At 46.2% G+C, this 24204-nt stretch overlaps 1 protein-coding gene across 6 annotated transcripts in view; it reads right to left on the bottom strand.

The window, feature by feature from the left end:
* ACACA (acetyl-CoA carboxylase alpha) overlaps positions 1-24204 on the bottom strand; it is a 107118-nt gene that overhangs the window by 39769 nt on the left and 43145 nt on the right. For 3 of the 6 annotated variants that reach the window (XM_052688917.1, XM_052688922.1, XM_052688921.1), the window contains 12 exons: positions 20172-20195; positions 18046-18189; positions 17388-17484; positions 16085-16192; positions 14019-14075; positions 13665-13709; positions 11088-11129; positions 10339-10554; positions 9683-9838; positions 8025-8228; positions 6019-6174; positions 5298-5444 (listed from right to left, as the gene is read on the bottom strand). In XM_052688917.1, coding sequence (XP_052544877.1) covers positions 5298-5444; positions 6019-6174; positions 8025-8228; positions 9683-9838; positions 10339-10554; positions 11088-11129; positions 13665-13709; positions 14019-14075; positions 16085-16192; positions 17388-17484; positions 18046-18189; positions 20172-20195 — 1396 coding nt within the window. The remainder of the gene's footprint in view (positions 1-5297; positions 5445-6018; positions 6175-8024; positions 8229-9682; positions 9839-10338; positions 10555-11087; positions 11130-13664; positions 13710-14018; positions 14076-16084; positions 16193-17387; positions 17485-18045; positions 18190-20171; positions 20196-24204) is intronic. The other 3 variants (XM_052688919.1, XM_052688918.1, XM_052688920.1) reach the window with 3 other exon arrangements.

Below are 24204 nucleotides of genomic sequence, written 5' to 3'. Positions count from 1 at the left end.
TTTGTAGCAATCTCCGGGATAGCTGAAGGCATCGTGTTGAACTAAACCACATTCTCCATAAATTCAAGCTCCTGTCTGAGCCCACAGATTAATTGGGAACATCACTGCCAGCTTTTGCATCAAAACACAGCGCTTTGGATGAAGGTTTCCACACAAAATGCTAATATCTTCTTCCAGGCAGGTGTAAAGCTTGAAAACTTCAGCCAAAACAATTCACATCTCGTAAAGTAACAGACCGATGGATCACACAGACCATAGGGCAACCTTCATTAGGAACTTCCTGCACTGTAGGCAAACGTGTGTCCAACTGTTCAAATATATACGCCAAGATACAAGTTAATCTTTGCACCATCACTTCTGAGCTCTACTTACAAAGGTATTTGAATGAAATCCTGCAAGAAATTTGGGCCATTCTCTTATAACGTCCAAAAATTTGTATTATGTTCCACTCACCACCAGACCTTCTATCTTTTGCTAAAAACAAAAAAAACCTCCTGCTTGCAGCAAAAGCATGCTGTGCACCAACCCAGCCCCTGCACCGCGTTGTGACACCCAAGCATCTCGCTGATGGGGGCTAAAATCATTCTGCCAATGGAGGATCACCTCCTGAAATTGTACCGTGTTGCAGATGAGGAGCCACCACTTGCTGTGCAGCACAAATAGTTGTCCAGCTTCCCTGTTATTTAAACCTATTCCCAGTGCCACGGGGGCCTTCAGGTCAGGATTGCTCCCACAACTCATCAAGAAGAAGGACTGGGAAATAAAAGGGAATCAACTATTTTTCTCCGGTAGGTTTGGGGTGGGGTGTGAAGATGGGTGGGTGTTTCCATTCACCTTCATGTTAATTCCCCACCTTCGCCATCCACATTCTCGGCTCTCTCAGAGCGCTTATCTGCCTGCTGCACGGAGCCCACGGATGTTTTAATGCCCTGTGCCTGTCATAAAACGCAGGGACATGGGGTGACAAAGCAGAACGCGCAGTTCAACTGCGAAGCTGTGCTCGTATAAAATTCATTAGCTACACCTCTGAGCCCCAGGAGATCCACGGAGCTGGAGAAGCAGCGGCGCTGCAGCCCTCTGCCCAGCACTGGCTGCAATGTCACCTGGCCAGGGAAAGGTGCCTGCCAACACACCTCCAGCTAGGATTACTTCTGAGCCTCACTCTGCTGAGAAGGAAAAACTGTGACATCTAGCGCCCAGAGGGAAAATGACACGTTTACAGAGAGACTGAGCTGCAGGGTGACGCCGGGTGCTGCCGCAGGCTCTCTGCCCTTGGAGCTCAGCTGGCTCTTACCAGCAGGTGGTGAGGCCCTGCTTCTGGGACTGCCCAAACCCATCCCTCCCAACATCAGCACGTCTCAGCCACACGCTTCGGTCCCACACTGAACCCGTCCCACTCCTGAACCATGTGAGATTGTGTCACTGTGAAGAAAGGCTCCCATTTATTTATTTCTTTTAAATTAAACTTGTAGGAATGTTAGAAGTCTTGCGCTGTAATCGAGATCTAAGCATGGTATGAACTTGAAATTTTCCTGTGAAAAACACTTTAGTGTAAATGTACTTTTGTAACCTAACGCAAGTGGATTTGTTTCCTTTCACCTATATTAACTCTGACCATTTCAAAGGCTCATGTCTAATAAACTGAGAACGGAGATGAGCTGAGCATCCACCTTCTGCTGCTTAGTTCTTGATGTGGTCACAGTGGTGCACTAAGTGCCCCATTTGTCCCACAGTCCTCATCCAGCAACACACTCAGGAGCATCAGAAGGGAGCTACTGACTGGTATTTGGTTCTGCTGATAAAATACTGTCTCCTTCAGCTCTCCTACATATACCTACCAGCTCTGAAAATTATTTGCAAATTGTTCTTAACTTTTTAGGATTGCATATTCCATCTTATCAAGTGTGCCGGCCTGATAATATTCATAACTGAAATGTTATGGTAGCAGACAGAGCTAACTGGAGCAGTCTCACATGTAAGCAGAGGTGTCAAAGCAGCCAGCATTGTAACAGAGGACACATAAGGAGGAGTAACTGGGGACCAGAAGACTGTTCATGAGCTTACTGAGAAGGATCTGGAACAGACATCGTCTCACAGACAGCTCGAGGCAACATCCAGGATTCTGTCTGCAGCCCAAAGAAACAGCAGATGTGTTTCAGCAAGAGCTCTGGCTGTACTGAGAGGGCATGGGAATGGAAAAAGGCCCAGCATTAGCGATGCCTTCTGGGCTATGAGAGCACACAGCACGGCCAGCAGCACTGCAAGCTCCCCCGCGTGGCCATGACAGGACAGATCCTCTGCTCAGAAGGAGCAAGCACTGCCTAGGAATAAATAACAAGTTGTATTTTCATGGTCCATTAAGCCCTTGGCTTCTTTGTTGAGACTACCAGCAAAGAGATAATTAGTGCCAAATGAGGTGGTGGGTTACACGAAGTGGTCATAAGCTAAACGGAGAAAAACCTCTCACATTGTGAAAGTTCTTCGAGATTTCCCATTTCACAGATTTCTCTGAAAACAAAAACAGCATCAGCCTGGTTAGCCCAGAGCACAGCCAGCAGAGCCTGTGGGGATGGGAGACTCCCTGCTCTGAGCTCTTGCTCTGCCCAGGATCAGAGCAGGGACTGCAGCCTCTCTTGTTGACATCCAGCTGAATGCAGTGCCTGCAAATCTCCAGATTTTATGCTAGCTTCTCAATTTCACCGGCTGGCTAAAACAATTAGGGCACTTAGCTGAACTGAATGCTTTAAGAGGAGGAGTGTCTTGACCCCTTTTCACATGGAGAAAATGTAATTGTTCGGACTGCTTAGCACAGCCCCAGCAGAACAGACAAGCCCTGCCCCAGCACAGCTGATACCAGGCTGGCGAGGCGCTACTCACGTGGGGGAATAGCTCTGTTTGAATCTCTGATATAAAACAGGTGTAAGAGAATGACAGAACATCCTGAGTTAGAAGGAACCCACAAGGATGCTCAAGTTCAACTCCCGACTCCACGAAGGATCACCCAAAAACCAAATCCCATTTGTGACAGCGTTGCCCTGATCTTCCCGGCCACCAGCAGGCAGAACAGTGACAGAGGCCTGAATGTGCTGAGCAGCAGCTGTACTGATTACAGCCAGAACTTTCCTCTATAAAAATAAGTCCTGCTCCCCTGGAAATGCCCTGCCCAGCAGGCCCAGCCAGCAGCTCACCGAGGCCCACAGTGGAGCAGCTCAGAGCTTGGGGCACTGCTAACCAAACCTGGGGGAGCACACATGCTGTAACAACCAGCACCCAGCAAGCACAAATTAAGACTCTTAGAACGTATTTGCTTAAATTATCCTTGCAACAGTCCCAAGTATTTCCCCCTTTGAATTTGAGCAGCCCTAACAAAGGTAAGGCCCTTGCCTGAACCCTGCCAGCCCCCCGCCTCCATCTCTGCTGGACAGGCTCTCGAGCGCACGCTTGTGAAAATTTGTTTCCTCAGCTGAGCGAAATTAAACCCTGAAAGCCTCAAGTCGGCTCATCCTGATAAAGGAAGTGCAGCGGGGAGGAATGAATCCGCTCGGCAGCTCGTCACCCCGTGAATGTCACCTGTCCTTCAGAGTGCCGCCGCAGCCCTTGCTCAGATTGACCGCTCTCCCATCTGAATGAGCGCCATTGTGTGCAGCAGCTATTGGTAACAGAATTCAATACCGACGCCTCAAACCTCATTCCAGCTGCACAGGGTCCCACGGCAACTGCCTGGCAGCTGAGCACTGCCGGCTGTGGGCTGCACGCCGCACCCCTCGGCAGGCAGCCAACCCAGCGCTGCCCTCCAGGCCCCCACCTCGGCCCTGCTGCTGCTGGAAGGCAGGGCGGCACTGCTGTGCACCTCTGTAAGAGGAGATCTTGAGGAGACAGAAAAACACGGGGGAATGCTGCATTTCTGTGTCCTGCTTTCCAACGGCTGAACCCCTCAGCCTGGCTGCCCCAGGAGGGTCGGATCCTGCACAGGACATAACACCGCACACACAGCAACAGCCACACAGTTTGTTTGCAGACTGAGGGCAACGAAGTCTACCAAGGGTTAAATAAAACTCCTAATTTTTTTTTTGGTGGTCTTTGGGTACAAAATCTCTTATAATAAGACTATTTGTATTCATACTGGCAGAGTAAACAGTACATGTTCATGCCCAGGCAGCTCCGTGCTTGTAATTTCAGCAAGAGCAGAGCTACGTCCCTGAGGGACTTTGCTGTTTCCCCAGCCACCATCCACTCAGACACTGAACGAGTGCAGAGAAAGAGAACGATGATGGCGTGAGGCTCCACAGCAGCACAGCCCCGGCCGGGTTTAATTGTCCTGCTTAAGGAGGTTCTGCCATAGGCCAGCGAGGAAGCACTGCTCTCGTAGTCACCACTGACTAATTAGGTTCAATCTAAAAACACGATTTTCGAAACCTTCCCCCAATAAGAGATGTGTAATAAACAGTGATAGCAACCCCTATTTCCTCTCATCACCATCCTTGATGTTCTCAGTGTAACAACGACGTTTGGACAGGTCTTATGTTCCATAACCAGTAAAAGGCACTACGCTGGTTCAGCAATGCCAAAAACATCAACACCATCATTAGAAAGTTCAGACTTAAATTACTGCAGAAGCATTCACTTATGGAATCCCATCTAGCCAAGACCAAACACAAACAAAAACAACCCCAAACCTGCTACTAGTTGGCTATCTTCTCAGGCTGCTTTAATGCTGCAACCCACGGCTTGCTGACACAACACAGCAGCAAAAGCCCACAGCTGTCCGTTCTCCTCCACGGCAGCTGAAGGAGCAGCAATTAGTCTGGCAGCATTAGCAGCCCGTTAGTCCCACGGAAATCACTCACTAGAGGGGGATGTTGCACACACCTTGCCCACGTGCTACACAAACATGGCAGTATTTCAATGGCAAGCATAAAATTGGTTTTTCATTTTTAAGCAGATGAAAACATTTCTATTTAGTCTTGTAAAACATATTTGGTTCAAACATAAACCCCAGTTACCTGGAATAGCTGAGCGAGCACTTTTTAATTATGAAGGAAAAAATAGCATAGGCACAGGTTTGAAATGGAATCATCATTTACTATGGAGTTTAAAATATCCATTGTATGGAAGGTATTAATTTTTAATGAAACAAAAATCCCATTTCCAAGAGGGAGATTTCATCTATGAAAGACTGAATGAATAGATTTTGTGCCTGGCTTGGTAAATTTTCATTACAATTGTCAAACCTAGTCCAAGACACAACGTACTGCAGGACATGGAAAGGAAAGCAGTGTTAAAGAAGTGCAACTTGCCTCGTTTCCTCCTGGCAGCCTGTTCATGTGCACGAGTTGGCCCTGATCATCCAGCACCAATTCAGTGTACGTCAGTATGTCAGACGGCAGCGGCGGTGTTGGCAGGAATGCGTGTTCATTCATGGAATCCCAGAGTTTAATTAAAGACTAGAGGATGAAGAGACAAATTCTTGTTGAGAAAAAGCTTTTGTTCAATCCGCTGTGAATTAACATTCAAGACAGAGCCCTCTAAAATCCCCCCTCCCCACAATTTGACTGGCAGTATTCAGTGGATATCACTTATTTTGGAATTTAAACTATGAAACACAGTTTCACCAAATTAGCATAATTCAAATTATGTGATTCAGGACAGAACCCAGCAAATCAGATACACAATCAATTCTGAAGCTCATTAGCACGTTTTATAATGCATGCACTGGCCAACCTTCAGGAAGGCTGGATAACAGGGTGCTAAAACAAAGAAACACAAACAAGAAATGCGAGACGGTTTACATTTCAAGTTCTGCTGTTAGATTTATTAATGGAGCTACAGCAGCAGTGTATCAAGAATCCTCATTTTTTTCAAAGCCAGCCCAATTCAGAGTTGTGCAGGCCCTGGGGAACCACTGTCAGCCATTCCAGGCCACTCGTTTCCCAACAAGCAGGGATGGCAATGCACAGAAGTGCTTTGCAGATAGAGAAGTTCAGAACGATCCACCAGGCCTTAACAAAGAACTCTCACCTGCCGAAACATCTCAGGAATGTCATAGACATAGGACGTCCCTAAAGACTGTGCCTGGAACCTCTTGGACTGAAGAAGGTCCTTGGTCACGTATGGGGTATTTATCAGCATCCCATGAAGTGGTCCCTGTTTATCCCCATAGGCCTGGAACATAATCTGCAGCAGAAGACACAGCCAATTACAGCTTAATCCACCAGTTCCACAGACCTGCCTCATTCATATTTTAACAAAAATCATCTGGATATTCCACATTGGCCAGGCTTGCTTCTGTTCCCTACAAATATGTTAATACTCACATACCCTATAACACCATGCCTCATCATGCATTACTACCCTTTGGAGACAGTGCTGGACCATAACTGTGTGGATCTGAGCATCACTGACTTATTACTGCATTACAGCAGAAAGCAAAGTGAACAGAGCCACGTCCCCACAGAAAAAACCCGGTGACATAGATGACTTCACATTCACCAGTATTTCCCCTGACACCGTATCTATGCCGATGGATTGTGATGGCTGGGAGCAGAGAGGAGAACTCTGTTATTTATGGAGTCGAATAGCACTGTATCCGTATCTCCACTGACTGATCATGGAAGCTAGGTCAAGACTTGCATATGTCATTTGGCTTGAAGTTTTGATATTGTAAGTTTAAAAGATTTTCCCAGAGTAGCAACATGAATTATCAGCTGCCATGCTTCATGGCACTATATATTCCACTCAGCCAGGACTTGGAAGGAAATCTATTTCAACTGAGAAATAAACACGAGGAGCACTGCATAACTGGGACAGGGCTGCACAAATGCTGCCTCATAGAAATGCACCTGACAAAAGCAACACGATCGGGCTTTCTTATCAACAGAACGGATATCAGATCTGATACTGTAAACTACAGATGCTTTCTAATTGCGGGGGAGATAATTGAAGAATTCCACAAGAAAGAAAATTCAGCAAAAAAGTCTATTTCAGGCTTTATATTCAAAGGAACAGTTCACACACTGTTTTCAAAAACACTCCTCTGTGAAGCTGCTTTGGTGATGGCTATCTGCTCAGGCCAACACGCATTTGGGCCAGGGTCCCCGTTAGGAACCCGTACTGATCCACAGTGACCTTCACAAGTTTCTAACAAAACTTGAGGGTAAAGCTCAGCTACTGCAGATTACTGAAACGTTCTCTTTTCTCATCCCCACTCAAAGGCAGAAATGAAGCAAAATGTGGCTGCTATCTGCTCTGAGATCTCTGAGAACTGGACAGCCTGTGCAGCCAGGCTGCAAGAATTCAATGGAGGAGAGGGGGAGAAGAGGTGACTCAGCACTCTGGGCTGCACATTAACGCTGCCCAGGCAATTTGTTCTGTTGCTACTTCTGCATGGCAGGAAGATTATTACAGCGGGAGATGTAAACATTCCTGTATTTAAATATTTTTCATGCTTCCTATGGTTCGTGCACTTTAGGATACGTAAGGATTTGAGTTAACCGCAATATTCTCACGCCATGAAAAGCACAAAGACCTGAGAACAGCTGTAACCACTACAAAAAAGCCCATTACGCTTAATAAAAATGACATAAAAGCACCTTCCACAGTTTTATAGCACCCTACCCCAGTCGTTCCCTACACCTTCAGAATCACAGAACATGCTGGGCTGGAATGGACCACAAGCATCAAGTCCAGCTCCTGGCTCCAAACACGACACCCAAAATTCACACCGTGCTTCTGAGAGCACGCACAAAACAAGTAGGGGACATGCACTTTTAGGGGACATGCACTTTTAGGGGACATGCACTTTTAGGGGACATGCACTTTTACAAAACATTATATTTACTACTCCTACGTTCCTCTTGCAATTATTTTACAATGATATGCTCTTCTTGGTGTGGCGAAGTTTTATATTGCTATGGCTGTTTTATATTACCTGAAAACACAGCAAACCACAGAAGAGCCCTATCAGGTGCAATACGCCCCCCACAGATACTTTGAGCACGAAACCACAGAGCCATGTGGAACCATACCTGCGCTGTCCTGGAATCCGTCACCTCTTTGTACAGGCTGATGTCCAGGTAGTAGCCCGACTCGTTGGTCAGGAAGAGCCGAATGGGGATGGCCTTTCCTGTGGGTGTCAGCCGAATGTTGATCTTCAGCTCGGCCTGGAGGACGCGGAGCTTCCACAGGCGGCTCCCGTAGCGCATCACCATGCTGCGCACGGATTCCTCGATCTTAAAACACAGCAGAACTTGCCTCACCTTTCTGGACACAGCACCCCACAGCTGTAAGCTTCTGCTCCAAGGACAGCCCAGCACTTTGGGGCCGCGGAAAGAGAGCTCCAAACAGCAGCACACGAGCTGCTACCAGACCCTTTCTCATCCTGACAACTCTTGATATGCAGGAGCAGGACCCAAAACGCAGGGATGGCACTGAACTCAGACACCTCACTGCCCAGCCAAGCACTGCGTCCCCTGCACTGACCTCTCTCCTGCAAGCACAGCTCAGAGCTCAGAATTACAAAACACAGGAAAGTGAAATCCTTGACAAACAGTTGTATAGCACTTATATGCACAATAATCATGTTTCACAGCACACACGGTACAGTGCTTTAAATCAACAAAGTAATTACTGCTTGGAGCTTGGCCTTCTGGTGTTCTATTAAACTTCGTAATATACTACTGTTGGCAAATAGCGCATATTAAAAGAAGGCAATTTATAGTCTGTTTTTAACATTCTTTCCAAAAAAAAAAGTCTCCTTTCCACTGCTGCTCAGGAAAAAGTCACGGTGTGCATCTGAAGGCTGCCCAACATCGGGGCTGCACACCCCTGGTGCTCCCGAGAACTGATGGGTCAGGATTCACTGAGAGCGCATTTATTCAAAAGCAATTTAAATCACCAATTTTTAATCATGAGTTAAAGTCAGCAAGCAAGAGATCCTTACTCCGATAACCAATTCATCTTTTTAAACTTTCAGTTATTCTCATGAGGAAAGGTCAGCTCTCAGATCCTTTGGTAACCATGAGCAGAATGTTGATTCCCAACCAAACGCAGCCATGCAGCCCTTACAGCATATCCAGGACTTGCTTTGCAGTGGTCTGCTAACCACAAATGTAATTTATGCCTACAAACTCGTTTATCCATTCTAATCCCTCATGTCTTTAAAAGACAAAAGGAACATGAGAAGTGGTTCTGGCAAATAGCACAGGTGTTAGAGCTGTTTTTACCTAAAAGGCTTCTGAAGCTACCCCAAACAGATCTGGGTTAACACACAGCATTACTCTCTTTCTATCTGGTAGTAACATGCACTACCAGCCCATTCCCAAGGCAAAAGTATACTCCATATGACTTACACTGACAAGAAGAAATCAAAATTAGTCATTAAATAACTGAACAAGCAGTGCAGAATCTCTCAGCACTCCCATGGCTCACTACTGAAAAGCAGAACTCCAATATTTGGAGGAACTAAACAGACCCTCACGTTATCACTTGTAACACTAGTCCCCAACTTCTTGTGATTTCTGCTGTAAAAAGGCTGGTAGGAACTGCACGTCATTCACCAAGCCATTAAAATGCACTCAGTCAATAGGTGCAGTTACACAGCATAGAGAGACAACAAACGACCGTTTATTCTGGCGAGCGAAGCCCAAGAAAAACAAACAGTTCAGGGTTGGCAAGAAGGCCATACCTTAGATGGGTCCATGATGACAGTAGGCACAAAATTTAAGAAGATGTGATTGCAGTCAGTGCGCACGTTGGTATTATTAAATGCCACCTCCAACTCATCCATGGCTTCCAAAAGCAATCGCTCTCCCTCGTTTTGCAGATACTCGAAGGAGGCTTCCTGCCAGACATTGTCAACAAATAATTTACCTTCTATTCAAAAATCACAACCCAAGTAAACAGCCTTTGAAAAACTGCAGAAGGACTTGACTGAGAAAACAGGTTACATTAGTATCAGCAGGATGCGCAGCGCTGAAACAGATCAATCACAGTCACAGGGGCAGTACTCCCACCTTCTGGGTCCACATATCCAGCTGACTTGTTTAGGTCAGCATAAATACGAACTTGGACAGGTAAAACTATTGCTTCAGTAGCAGGAGGAACAGGGAGAAATAACTACTGCAGGGATTTCTGACTATCCACAGCCCAGAGAAAAATCTCTGTAAGGTACAGGAATACTGCCTTTGAAGACATGCTGCTGCAAAGCCAGTGTGAGCAAAGAGAGGGCACACAACTGCGGCACTCTATGTGTGCTATATGTTTTCAGGCAGATTCTCAAGGGATTTACAGAGTTTTATAGGCTGTCTTGGAAAGAGAGCTCAGCTGGGTGACAAAACTCACCTTGGTAACTAGGTCTGAATGCCTTATAATGGCCCTCACAAAGAACCTGTAGTCTGTCACTTCTGTTCCTACTTCAACTTTAGCTGCTCCCAGGTAGAGATGCATTTTGTGGTTGGCACACGGAATGGCGGTGAGGTCAAAGTTTCGCATTCGGTTCAGCTCCAGCTGAAAAGCCAGCGCTGGCTCCAGATGGCGGTAGATCCTGTCTTCTTCAAACTGAAGGAACGCAGCATGAGCAGAGAGGGAAGGATGTACAGAGGAGGAGGGTTAAGAGGGTGGAACACTGAGGATGTAGAAATCTGGATGATACCCATTGCATTCATTCGTACATCCATTATATTACATTCATATGCCCTAAAAGGCTAAAAATTCAAACTAAATTGTTGAACTACTAAGAGTGGATCACACAATGTGAGACAGCAAGTTCTCCAGCTCTTTCCCCTCTTTTTCAGGGAAGCCAAGAAGTTTGATATCGAATCATTACACAGCTTCTACACTTCCCCTGTTACGCTGTGAATGAAACCCACAAACACAGAAGCTTTAAGTCAGGTTCCAAATGCATTAATTTTTATCCCGTTGCCAGAGACTCATCATTGTTCCTGGAATTTACTGCTGTGTGGGAAGGTGAAGATACCACACTGTGCAGGGAAGCTGAGCTGAAGCAGCTCCCTGCAACAGCAGCACAAGCAGCTACGTGAGAGGATACAGTGAGTGCTTAGAGAAGAAAGACTTTAGATTGTACAGCTTACCTTATCCCGGGCACGGAACGTGAAGAACTTTGGGAATTCCCTCTGAAAACAAAAACGATGACATTAATCCTCCAAAAGTTATCCGCCTGGGGTAGCACCGTAACAGAGGAGATCACTGAAGTTGTTCCCAGCTACTTTTGCAGCATTACAGAGCGGTGGAAAACCAAGTTACCCCCAGCAAGGCAGCAGAGGTAGTTCAGGCCTGTCTTCGCTGTCAATGCAACAGATGCCACTTGACTGGCTTTTTATTATTGTGGTCAATTATCAACAGACAATACCATTGAACTTCTGCTAGTTCTGTTATTGCTGCAGTGATTGTGGAAACGTTTGGGAGCTGTACAATCACGTTAACACCTTGTTATGTAAGCTGATGTACACAGAACAATCTATATTAACCGTATGAAGTTATCTTCACAGCCTTACTGTTAGAAATACCCTCCTTCCAATGAAAATTATGAATTGTAACAACAGAACTTCATTCCATGTGGAAGTAGAACTCCAGAAAAACCTCCCAGCTATGGTTAGGTTTCTCTGTTATTCTATTGCTCAGATTATATCCTAGCAAAATGTAAAAGGTTTATATTTTTTTTTGTGGTGCACTGAATGTGTCAGAGGGCAGCAAGTCTAGACAGCATCCTGCTGCGTGCACCCTCAATTCTGTCCAAGAAGTCATCTATTTCTGTGGAGCTGCACTCGCACTGCGTGAAGGAACATTTCTGAATGCTTTGCACCAACCAGCCACTGGTACTGCAGGTAATAGAAAGGAGCACAGCCAGCTGGCCAGAGCTCTCATTGAGAAATAAAGGCGGTCTCTGACTCGAAGTCACTGAATTTCTGAATCACATTCTCGCCATCAATAAGGGCGTGCAAGCCTAGTTTGATTCAACAAACAGCAGATAAAATAACCACCTTGTAAATCATCCTAACCTCCCACAAAAAACAGCCCCTGGAATGCCACCCGATAGCTGAACAAAAGAATCTGTGTTTGACTGAAGTGTGTCTTCTGGACCAGCCAGAAGTAAGGGAACCCTGTCTCAACATTCAGACAGGGGGCACATAGGTGAGCCTACAAGGACCAAGTGCTCTGCAACAAGCACACGCAGGACTTCCATGTTTCCTCACTTCTCTTCCAAATCCCTCCCACCTGTTCCCCCCTGCACACTGCCAATTTCCCCTAATATCATCCATGCCCATTCTATCACTAATGTAATTGCTTTCAAGGCATTCGACTATTGTTGTGGGCAAATATAATAATTAGATGTGCACACAAAAAAATTCTCAGTGCTTTGGTACCAAAATCCAAAAGAGTGCTCCATTTCCTAGGCAGAAGAATTATACCCCTGCTGTGTTCTCATCAACCAACCATCATCAAGACAATCAAAATAATTTGCCTAAATTAGCCAATCAAGACACCCTGCAAATCGCAGAATGTGAAAAGCTACAACAGAAATCATCATAGTTGATTATTATACTAATAATCACGTTAAAAACCTAATGAGATGAGGAAATTGGAAGCTTGCTGGAGCAACTCTCTATTACCTCAACATGCTGGGAACTAATTATATAGACTGTAATTAAAACAAAAACAAACCCAAGCCTGGGCCCTGGCTAAGTTAATAGTTGGTCCAATAATAAACGGAATAGAACAGGAGATGGTAATAAAGACTGACACAAAACGTCCCAGCGGTGCTCTAGAAACTTTGCAGGCAGATGAGATGTGCAGTGCACCCTCTGGCTCGGGAGCATCCTACCAGCACATCACATCAGCACAGCTCAGGGCCAGCACAAGGCTGCCTCAGTCCAAGTCTGATCTCTGATGCATGCTGCAGAGCTTCTGCTTTGCGTTCTTCAAGTATCAATCCAACTCTCTAAAAATTCATTTTTTCCCATCTAAAGCTAGGGTTTCCTTCTAAGAGTCCAATTCCTACATAACCCTCTCACCAGTACCTGTCTGTGCACCATGGTCAGGGATTCCCAGCAGTGCTCAACTTGCTGAACCAGGTTCATTAAACACAGGATGAATTTCTTGCACTTTAAAGACTCCTGACAACCTCCAGAGTTGTAAAGCAGCTACAGAAGGGCTAAAAATACTGCTTATGCTTTGCATTGCCACCTTGAAAACAGGGCCAAGCTAAGTCTTGCTGATGCCAAAGCCCAGGAGAAAGAAGTAATTCACAGCAGCAGAAGCACCAAACATTTTCCACGTCATTAAGTCATCAGACAAAATTTAGCAAGTCATTTCAATCCTTCCTCTAAGTTATACTGAAATCAGGGAGAAAACTGAAGGAATCCCCACAGCATGTATGAAATAAAAAAATGTGATTGCATTTCAGAATATAGAACTATGTGAATACAATGAAGACCTTGGTCAAAGTGCCAGCCATGAGGTTAGCCAGGCAATGAGCATGCAAGCAGCCCTGCTGAATGCAGCAGGTCCAGCCTCGTAGTGAAATTCAACTCTGACACAACGCTGGCATCAAAGGCCTGGCTAAGAACCAAATGAGAACCAGAGTTGCTTATGAGTCTCTTGGCCTCTCATCAGAAATACCACCATGTTCCAGAGCCTTTTTTACTTACATGAAATCTCTGATCCACCTCACAGTTGACCTGTTTCCTGAAGTCCTTACAAACGAACCACACAAACACAGGAAGAGAAAAAAAAGAAAAAAAAAAAAGCAGAAGAAAGCTAGCAATTAGAATGAAAATCAAAAATGAATTATCAAGATTACAAGAGGTGCCAAGATTGCTTACAATTGTAAATTAATTTTCTTAAGCAAATGCATTAAAACAATCTCCAATTTTAAAGAACAAAAACAGTGAAGTCAGAAATAACTGCAGTTATTGGACTTAATTTGTGACAAGCACAATAAATTCAGTGCTTCTATGAACTAGAAACCAAAGTTTTTAGCAGCATGAGAGACACCAAAATACCTTCTGTGCCACAAGGAACGTCAGCCTGCGGATGCCATGCTCAATCAGGACTGATTTCTGCAAAAGGAAAAGAAAGAATCAAGACTTCACAGAGATGGAACACATTAAGAACGTGTGCAAGTCTTCTCTGAACCTGAAAAGCTCTACAGATGCTCCTGCATCTCTGTTGCAAGTTCATTCCCAGCCTGTTTTGATCTACTCACAGCTACAATCTCCCATCTGCTGGCTGCACTGCAGCACACATAAGCAAATTCATAAAGTCTGCAGTTAAGTAACCACAGGGCAAAGGCAAAGCATGCAGCTGAACCTTGCCAACAAGCAGAGCAGAAGAGTTGGCTACAAGTCTTGAAGGGCTTTCTCTCATCAGCCAACACAAGTTGGTCTTTTTGCAAAGATTTCTTTCCTAGCACAAGATAGGCATGGTGAGGCCATGGAAAGTGATCCTTTTAGAGGAACTGACCCAAAGAAGCACAACACCACGTACTTGATTTTGGCACAAGCAATACATGAACAACCCTGACCGAAGGACGGATCCATCGATATCACAAAGGTGACAAATGGTATTTGTGACACCGTCCCTCAGACACCTATCAGTTATGCCCATTCTGGTTGCTTCTTGAACCAATTCCAGAAAGCCACATTGCAAATGAAAGTGGTGTGATGAGCATTTGCCACATCACTGGTTTTTTTAAGCGTTAAAAAACTCGTAATTTTGCCCCTTTAAAACTTTATCCTTTCTCCTCCTTTTTCCAATTGAAAAGCAAAAAAGATCAAAATAAAAAAAGAAGAACAAATATGAAATGAGAACTTTGCTAGCCCAGGAACAAAACAACCCCTTTCAGCACAGACAGCAATGTTTTACTAAGGTTAAGCCCTTTGAAAATGAGCATCAGCGACTACATTCATAGCAAGAGGAAGAAAATAACTTTAATAATTCCATGATTTAAAAAGCAAAAATTGTTATTGCTTTTAAAATTCCACAAGTGGCAGACAATAACAGCATAGCAACAGGATTCTGATTACATCGTAATAACGCGGGTCTCACAGCGAGTCCACAGCCATTACAGAGCGATTAGCCATCAGCACCTGGAGAAACTCCATTTACACCGACTGCCTCAATCTCCTCCACAAGTCATTTACAAGTATATGATCCTAATTTCTATTAGAAAAAACACACACAACATGCTGGGACTAGAAGATTATTTGGACAATTTGGATCAACCTATTTGATAGTTTAATGTGTTTGGGAATTTTTTATATATTTTTTTTTTAATTTCTTTCCTTTTATCCCCTCCCATAAAACGCCTCGAGCATGATCAAGAAGATGAAAAGTAACACTAGTTTTAATTTTTATATTTGATTATTTGCTTTGCTTAAAGAGGCAGGAAGCTGCTGAAGTCCAGCAGGTACCACTCCCACGTGGGAACCCCTCTTTTCTGCAGAACGTATGACTAACTTTCAAGCTGGGAAGAGAAGTTACAAACTGCTCTCTCAGTGCTCCCACAGCCACTGCAGGTAGCATGGATGCAGCAGGCTCCCAGAGCCCAGAGAGCCATTCATACCAACAAGCCTGAGTTCTTCACACCCATCAGGAAAGCAAGAGAACACAGGCACTATTGGCTGCCCCCAACACAGCTTTCTCAAAAGTGGCCACAGGATCAATACTTGATACCCTGAAGTGAATCTTATGGAGCAATAAAGCATACCAAAGCAATTCCACTTGGGGCAGAAAACATCACCTGACAAATATATATATATATTTTTTAAGGTCTTTTACCCTACCAGAAATTGAAAGTCCTGAGGTGAAGGATCAGAATGGACCACGAAGTGCTACAAACTAAAATGAGAGCTGCGTGGTTTTCAGTGTCCACCTTGGAGGCTTCAGAAAGGGGTAGCGATATCCAAACAGTGAAGTGGTAAGATTTTAGATGGCAGAAATTAAGGATGCAACTATTGCATTTATTTATGGAAAAAACATCTGAGAAGCACAATGACTTCCCAAAGCAGACAGACCTGTCCTGAACAGCCAGCCTGCTCCAGAGCGGGAGAGAACTGAGCTGACTTACCTTGCTCTGTGTGAACTCTCTGAACATGGCTGCCAGCCCATCATCATCAACGTCCCCATCAGTTTTAATAGCAACATTAAGAATGTGAATGGGCTCCTCACGGGCAGCCTGCAATTTGAAGAACACATGCCACATAAATAAACTGTGAACAACAACTCTTAAACTCAGGTCCCATAGGAAACAGACGACTTCAGCAGAGTTTGCTATCAAATAAGGAAAACAACAGAGGAAATCCTTGATCAAGCAGCCTCACAAGTTCATGTTTCAGAAGTAAGAGAGAAAATCCACAAACAGCAAACAGGAGCTTTGTTTGGAGGATCCAGTTCTGACTTGGTGAACTCAAGCATGCCTCATTTGGATGCAAAATGAATGCAGGGTCAGGGCCTCTCTTCATGAGATGCAATGCAGGCAAGGCATAAAAGGGCTCTGGCATCTTGAAAGGTAATGGCATTAAGTAAATTTAGTATAAGAGCAAAACATTGTGCACTTTCACATCTGCAACAGAATGAAATAATGTAATTGGAAGTGTCAATGACATTGGAGGTCTGAGAAGTGACAAACGTAGTGCTCAAAAATTTGTGGTTAACTCTGACAAACTGAGTATGAACCGAAAATTTTCCTTGGTGAAACGAGGAGTTAAAGAGAAAGATCTGAGGACATTAAGGTTGATGGCAATGCTCTGGAACAAGGCCTCAGTATTTACACACATCCAGATCAACAGCTAAGTTTAAAACCAAGCCCTGCTCTGAACACAGACTGTACTGCACCAGAGGTCCCAGCTGCTGGGGGCAGGACTGAGCAGTGAGCAGCTACCTGTGGTGCCAGGGACAGCAGTTCTTCTGTCACTAAGAATTACAAACCATCTGCTTCCTCTGCACCTGTTCTCCATGTCAGTGCAAAAACTGTCAGGGCTTCAACTCTCTTTTTTCTCATAAAAAGAGTTCTAACTGGCAAAAGAGAGAGAACAGTCAGAATGTAAAGCAAGTGGAAACCTACTCTGTCTGAGCTCTCAGTTACACTGCCATGGATCCAATAATTCTACTGATGCTAAAAGCAACAATCTGAATTTACATGGAGAGTAAGACATAACTCTGGTTTTAGAACAGTCAGGAAATGGCCACCTACTTTTATTCACCTGCTGTGAAAAGAGCAAACAAAACACATACATAAATACATAAAGCTCTTAACTCCTGCTTCCAGCACTGGAACAAGTGGAAAGCATCCGGCCTGCAGTCACTGCAGCATTCTACATGTCTTCCATTTCCAAACTGAGAGCAACCTCCAGAGAGAAAAATTACTGTACCTTGTCTTCATCATAGAGGGAAGCATGGCCAGCTTCAGGGAAGGTTGGGCTCTGGGGAGGAGAGTCGCAGAAACAACTCATCACTTCATCAAAGATTCTGAAATACACCAGAGAAGTATTAGTCATAAACACACTGCTGTAGCTCACTGAAGGCATGCAGCTCTAAAATCCACAAATCACATTGCCAAGAGGAGAGGAGAGAAAAGGACTGCTTCCATTTGCAGGACTGAGACTCAAAAGATGAGGAGGCAGCATCTCCTCCACCCTTCCACCTGAGCAGAGCCTGCATCTTCCTGCACTTGTCACAGATCCTATGGCCGCAGGCACTCATGACTGCTATGAGCTCTGCTGTCTTTTTTGCCTAGTCCAGAAACGCTGAAAGCACAAAGAATATCCCCTCCTCTGTGTACAGGAGCACTGGAAATCAGCACAGAAGCAGATGATCTCCAGCCAGCAGCAGTTCTGGATGCTGCTCCTTCTGGCCGCACGCTGCTCTGGCAGCGGCCTGAAAACTTCCATTAGCTGAAGGAGGCAGATGAGAGGATCCCAACAGACACCCCAAGAGCTGAACAAACAAGCTCAGGATCGCTTTGAGTCTGCTTCTAAACAGTCCCATTTGCGCCCACCAAGGAACACAACCACCAGCCTCCCCACATACCTGACAAAATCCTCAAACGTGCGGAAGGAGACCATTCCGCCCATCCGCTGGCACGGCGGAGTGAACGAGTTGTCCAGCAGCACATCACTCACACTGGCTACGTGGACCATCCCGTAGTGATTGAGGTTGGAAGAGAAGGACATTCTAAATGGCAACGCAATAACAGCACAGTCAGCAGGGACAAGGGAGAGAAGGTCGCCTGAGGACAAACGTCTGCATGTGCGCACGTGCTCCGACCACCCAACGCATGGCTGTTTATCCTGAGTGACACTGCAGGACTGCTGGGTTCTCGGCACACCAGAGCTGCTGTGCTGCCATTTCCTAGGGCCCTGCAATGGTGGCACGTGTCTGCTGCCACTGATTCTCTTACCTGGACATCCTCCCAAGGCACAGAGTCAGGAAACAATGTTATAAGCCCTCAGAACCAGTACTTCTTAGGGTTAAGTGAGGAGACAGGTGAATTATGACTATGCAAAGCTGAACACATTTTTCCCCCCCATATGGTCCTTTACAGGTGGAATAACAGCCACTCCTCTTCTGCTCCTGTACAGTGAGTGCAGCACTCATCCAGGGCCAATTCCTGATGTCAGTGAGTGGCACCAGGACAGATTTACACAAGCTCAGAGGAAGGCACCAAGTAAAGGACTTCTATTTAGGGCAAAACTGCTCACTGCAAAGGTCAGTATTCTTTCCTGGAGAAGGCATGATCCTGTGCACATTAAAGTATCACTGACTTCTCAGACAGCTCAACAGCTGTGGCAGCATACACTGCTGTGAAATTGCTGGTGTTCGTTTGGGCAGTGAGCTTTTATGTTAATTTGGGCAGGGAGATTTTGTCATCTGTTTCTTCTGTGTTTATTTTTCTGATTTGCTTTTGTTGTTGTTACAGCTCCACGTTGTCATGGCCAAGACTAGCAGAGGAAGTTCCTTGCATGTCAACACAAATTCTCCAACCAACTAAACACCCCCTCTCCAGCAAGCAGAATGGGGTTTTGCCTTCTCTGGAGTGAAGGGGAACAGTGCTCCTCATTTCTGCACTGCACTCCCTGCAGGATGGGCTCCTGCAGCTCAGGGCAGCCCGCCCTCCCTTCCCTCCCCTTGGGGCTCAGGACACATCAACAGAGTCAAGTTCTGTCCTCCCCAGGTGGTGCCGTAAGGGCAGGAATGAGGGCACTGATTCAGCACAGCACCACAGCAACGTCCACCTCCTGCTGTCCCACCAGCACTCACGTGGTGCCGGATGGGCACGGCTCACACTGCTGCTTCATTCACCCCCAGTCCTTCCCACAGAAAGCCACTGTGACACGGCCCTAAGAACACCAATAGCCACTCTAAGCTATCATCAGTGTGATTAATAGCTCTCTGTGTATAAAGTCAATGTTTCTGTAATTTATCTCTGATTAAGAGCCATGAGACTTTAGAGCCCGTTTGTACTATTTTCCCTAAATAGGCATGTAAGCAGTAATAAATAATAAGTATTCATGTTTTGAAAGAGAAAAATGTTTCAGGACATGCCTTGGTGTACATTTCTTACAGCCAATACAAAACATATCACAGAACAGTAACTAAACAAAGAGACAGCAGACATTTTTCATGTATTATTTAAAACGAGAAATACTTTTCAACTGAGACACGGGAGGAAAAATTAGCATCCAGAACACAACAAAACATGCTGTCAGCTGTTGGAGATGTAGATTCATCTATGGCACGAGGGAGGTAAGACAGCCTCAACGAATTCTAAGCTAGTTGCGAGAAACCAGAGCGGCAACAGGTGTGCTATGAGCCCAAGGCAAAGCCCTGCTGCCTGTGCCACCCCACAGAGGGACCAGCTGGGATCCCGTTCCAAAAGGAGAGACCCACGCAGGAGCTGCGCTCCGCACTGCGGGCGCACAGAGCAGATTTAATTGTGGAGACTGCTGCATGCAAAGCTGCTTCTAAAAAGGGTGGTGAAAAGCTGAAAACATGTTTTAGACACAGGGAGAGGAAAAGGGAGGGAAAAGAGTTAGGTTTGAGAGCTTCCGAAGCAAAGAGAAGGGCACTACAACAAAACATGTTAGAACATCGAGCACTAGACTACTTCTTTCTAGTCTTTCTGTTCAAACTTTAAAAGATGATGAGTACCGTACCTGTTTAGCGTGGGGATGTTCCCTCTGTAATCAAACAACCACAGTTAGTTACAGATTGGTTAGTGAAAGCCATCATCAAAAACTATCATCAGGCTGGTCCGCAGACCAGCAACACCTTTAAATTGACCGAACCCAAATTTGTCCAGCAGAAATTAGGCAGAATTCAATTTCATTGACCCTGAGGAGGCACCCACCACCTGACTTGCCACGACTGCCACGGGAGTAAACACAGACCATGCACATGACATGCAAATAACACATATGAGGAAAGCACGCTGCATTCGCAAGGCACCCTGCATTCCTGCAGCACCTCATGGCGCTGCTGCAAGCCCTGTGCAAACACCAACGGAGCTTCAAAGATCAGAGTGGGAGTCAGCCCCACCTGACAGAAGAGCAAACAGCAGCACAGATGCAAAAGAGTGACTGTGTCCCATAGGGAGACTGCAACAGGTTCAGAAAAAAAAGCCAAATCCTCATTGCCAAACCTCCCCAGTAAGCAGCAGCCCACAGGGCGAGAACAAAGCAAATGCACACAAACACCACGGAACACTTGGCATTTGCAGCATCAAGGCCGTGAACACCAAAAAGAACAAACACAACTTGAGACCAACTTCAGCAAAATTGAGTGGTTCTTTCATAACATCAGCCCACAACTCCCCGCTTTTCTGCTTGCAAACCACAACTCAGCAACGGCTGCGAGCTAAATGGAGCTGAGGTGCACAGCTTCCCAGCAGTGGTCACACTTTGCCCATCCATTCACAGGAGCACAAGGTGGCAAATGGCTCCATGCAAGATGCAGAAATGGCTGCAGTGTGGCATTCAAAATAGCAAAGATTGAACCAGAAAAACACACATGCACCCAGGAGGCTTGTGCAGAGATCAGCAACATGGAAAGGTCAAAAGTAAAGCTTCAGGGAGCACAGATCTGCCCATTTGTCCTTCCCTTCCTACAGAAACCTGGGGAAGATCAAACTACAGAGTTTCCTAATGCCTTTAGCCACAGGCAAGGCCCTGGGCTGCTGGACATGAAATCCTGGTGATCAGCGACCACAATGTTTCCATGGTCACAGCCCTCGGTGAACTCAATGCACAAAACAGATTTTGTTACATCAGAATCACGTTCACTGTGAGGCTGTAGGTTCAGTGCTTTACTGACAGAGGCACGGAAGTTCCCCTGACTTCCTTAAGCCATAGGGCAGAAAACAAAACTTCTTGGGCTGAAGACATGCCTATCTGCTGCTTAATAACTAAATTTAAATAACTCCATTTGCATTCTGAGGGACAGACAGTTTGCTGAGAGCCTGCTGCTAGGGCTCAAAGGGACACAGGGATGCAGGGTTTTGTGCCTTTTTTCTGTCTTGCTAAGTGGTGGGAAAGCTGCATGTGATCTCCTTCAGATGGAAAGAAAACAACAGCCTGGTGAGAACAGGCAGCTCCTACACGTGGTGCACTCACGTAGTGCTCCCTGGGATGCTTTCAAAAACTGAAAGAAGAAAGCCAACCAAACAGTGCAACAAACACTCATTTCTGCCTCAAAGTGAGCACCCTGCTGCCCTGCTCTGGGAACCACTCCCAGACCACTTGGAATGCAGGTGGAGAGATTCTGGCAGGAATCACAGCAGGAAAACAGATCTCAAGAAGGAGCGGAGCGCAGCAGCAGGGCTGTGCCATAACCGCAGGCACGGCTGCAGGAACCCTCCTGTATCCCAGCTCAGCTGTCACTGTCACCATCCTGCACCGAGAGCCAAGGGCTGATGTGTGCAGCACAGGCGGGCCCTGGGGCGAGGTGTGACTGAAAGGCATCGCACCTCCGCAGCTCCACGAACAAGGCTGCAAAGCTTGCAGGGGAACCAGCAGGAGCACAGCTCTGGCACAGCGCCGCTGCCATGCGGCTGGCCACGACCAGGAGCCCTCCCACCACCCCTCACCCTGACCTTCACCAAGTACCCCCCCACCCGGGGGGCTGATCCCACAGCAGTGTGCCCCAGCCCCATGCAAGCAGCACCGCACGGCCTCATGTCGCAATTACTCCTCCTGCTCAAGCAAAGGAAAATCTCCCCAGGTCCTTCCTGCACCTTCTGGGTGAATTTCCATTCCTTCCCCCGCCCCCGGCAGCGCTGGCCGTGCGTGCGAAGCGCCGCGGGTTGCAGCAAGCTGTGATGGAGGTGCCGGCGTGGGGCAAAGCTTTTGAAATCAGGCAGCAAAGCAGAATCAGCAGAGGTTGGCTGAATAACCCACTTGTAGTTATTAACAGCAGTAACACAGGAGAAAGAGCAATTCCACTGGCTGTGACCAGTGGCACTCCTCTTATGTTTCTTCATTTCTGTAGAAGGATCTAAACAGAAGGCTGTGAAACATGCCTCAAACCATACATTTTGATTGGGTTTTTCCTCTCCCTCTTTCTTCCCTTATTCTTCTGCTCCCTCTGTGATTCAGCCAAGCTGAATCTGCTACTGAAGTCCAATTTGCATAAAATTATCATCGTTCCATTCAGTTTGCTGCCCCTCCAACAGCCCGTTCTTTCCTCCGCTGGAAGATTTCGCCCTTTCTGAAACAGCCAAGCCAAGGGAACTGCAACCCATTACTGCTGCCTGCTGTCTAATTAACATCAAACCCTCAGCACGAGGCTGCGGGGATTTACAGGTGTCCTGGAATCATTCCCCCCTCCCTCCCGGCAGCAGCCGCTCTCCTGCAGCACGGAGGGGACCTCAGGCTGCTGACGGCACATTTTGGGCTGTGCGCTCGGCCCGCAGCAGAGCAGCTCTTTCCACACAAGGAATCCAATGGCTGAAACAAGAGGCTGTTCCAACAGCTATTTCAGGCCACAGGAAACATGTTCATTTTGTTAGAAATTCAGATCTCCTGACTGTGTCATTGTAAAATGATGAGGCAGGCTAGTGGGAAGGTACTTAAAGCTCTGCTCTAAATGTATGCCAGTTTGGGCCCTTGATTCTTCTATAAAAACCACTGTTTGGAAACATCAATGTAAAATTTGGCTTTCAGCTTTCAAAATGGTTTCAACCTGTAAGCTAAGGAAGAGGCTGACAAAAAGAACAACCAAAGTACTCCATAGATGACAAAACATCAAGAGACAGCTCCAAGAAACATGCATCGCTCTTAAGCTTTGAAATCAGCAACACCAAAGTCCAAGAAAGGTGCCAACAAACATCCACAAGCACAAAAAAGAGATACTGGGCAGAAACAGGCACAAGATAGTTGAGACATTGATGCTGAGACGCTTGGAAATACAAGACAACCAACGACAGGACCCAAGTTCCACTCTCAGAAGCATCAAGGACAACAGAATGCAGTTCCAGGAAGGGATTCAGACAAACCTAAGGCATCTGCTTGTATGCACATTTGTGAGTTGCGTGCATTCTCAACTCCAAATACAATCAGAGTTAGCAGCCCGTTTGAGCTGCCAAATAAAACTTGCTTTAAAGCTAAGTAAGACAATTGTCAAATCTTAAAGTCCTTGGTGGCTCGGAATGTACCCAGAGCAAACCTGCACCACTAAAACCTTCCATCGCTTCCACCACCCGATCTCGTCCAGGTTTGAGATTCTCCACGACATTTCAAGGCCACCTGTGTGGCACAGGGGACAAAAGCCCCATTGAAAAAACACTGTATTTCCCTCTCTCTCTTCTCATACCGGATACACAACGTTTCTTTGAACAGGAGTTTTTAAGCCAAGAACAAGGGAGCGCTGCATCCCGTGCTGAACACCTAAGAAAAGCCTCTCAGTGCCTGTCACCCAGCTCGCCATTCTTACAAAGGAAACCAAGCCTCTGAACAGCAGGCAATATCCCACCAGTCTGCCATCTCAGCAGGGCAGACTGAACAAAAGGGAGGCAGAGAGCAGCTCGGATCAGGGCTTACTTCATTCTCACAGGCTTTCTCACCGGGACTGGAGACAACAGAAAGAGGCAGGTGATCCCAACACCAGGGCTCTGCACACAGGCACGTGCTTGCAGTACCCTGCTGCATCCCGGAGGTGCCCTTGGATTGCTTCCTCCAGATCCAATTACTGCAA

The sequence above is a fragment of the Tympanuchus pallidicinctus genome, unplaced genomic scaffold (assembly GCF_026119805.1).
Source record: "Tympanuchus pallidicinctus isolate F22 unplaced genomic scaffold, pur_lepc_1.0 scaffold24, whole genome shotgun sequence".
NCBI lineage: Eukaryota > Metazoa > Chordata > Aves > Galliformes > Phasianidae > Tympanuchus > Tympanuchus pallidicinctus.
This window is presented reverse-complemented; position numbering and strand designations above follow the sequence as displayed.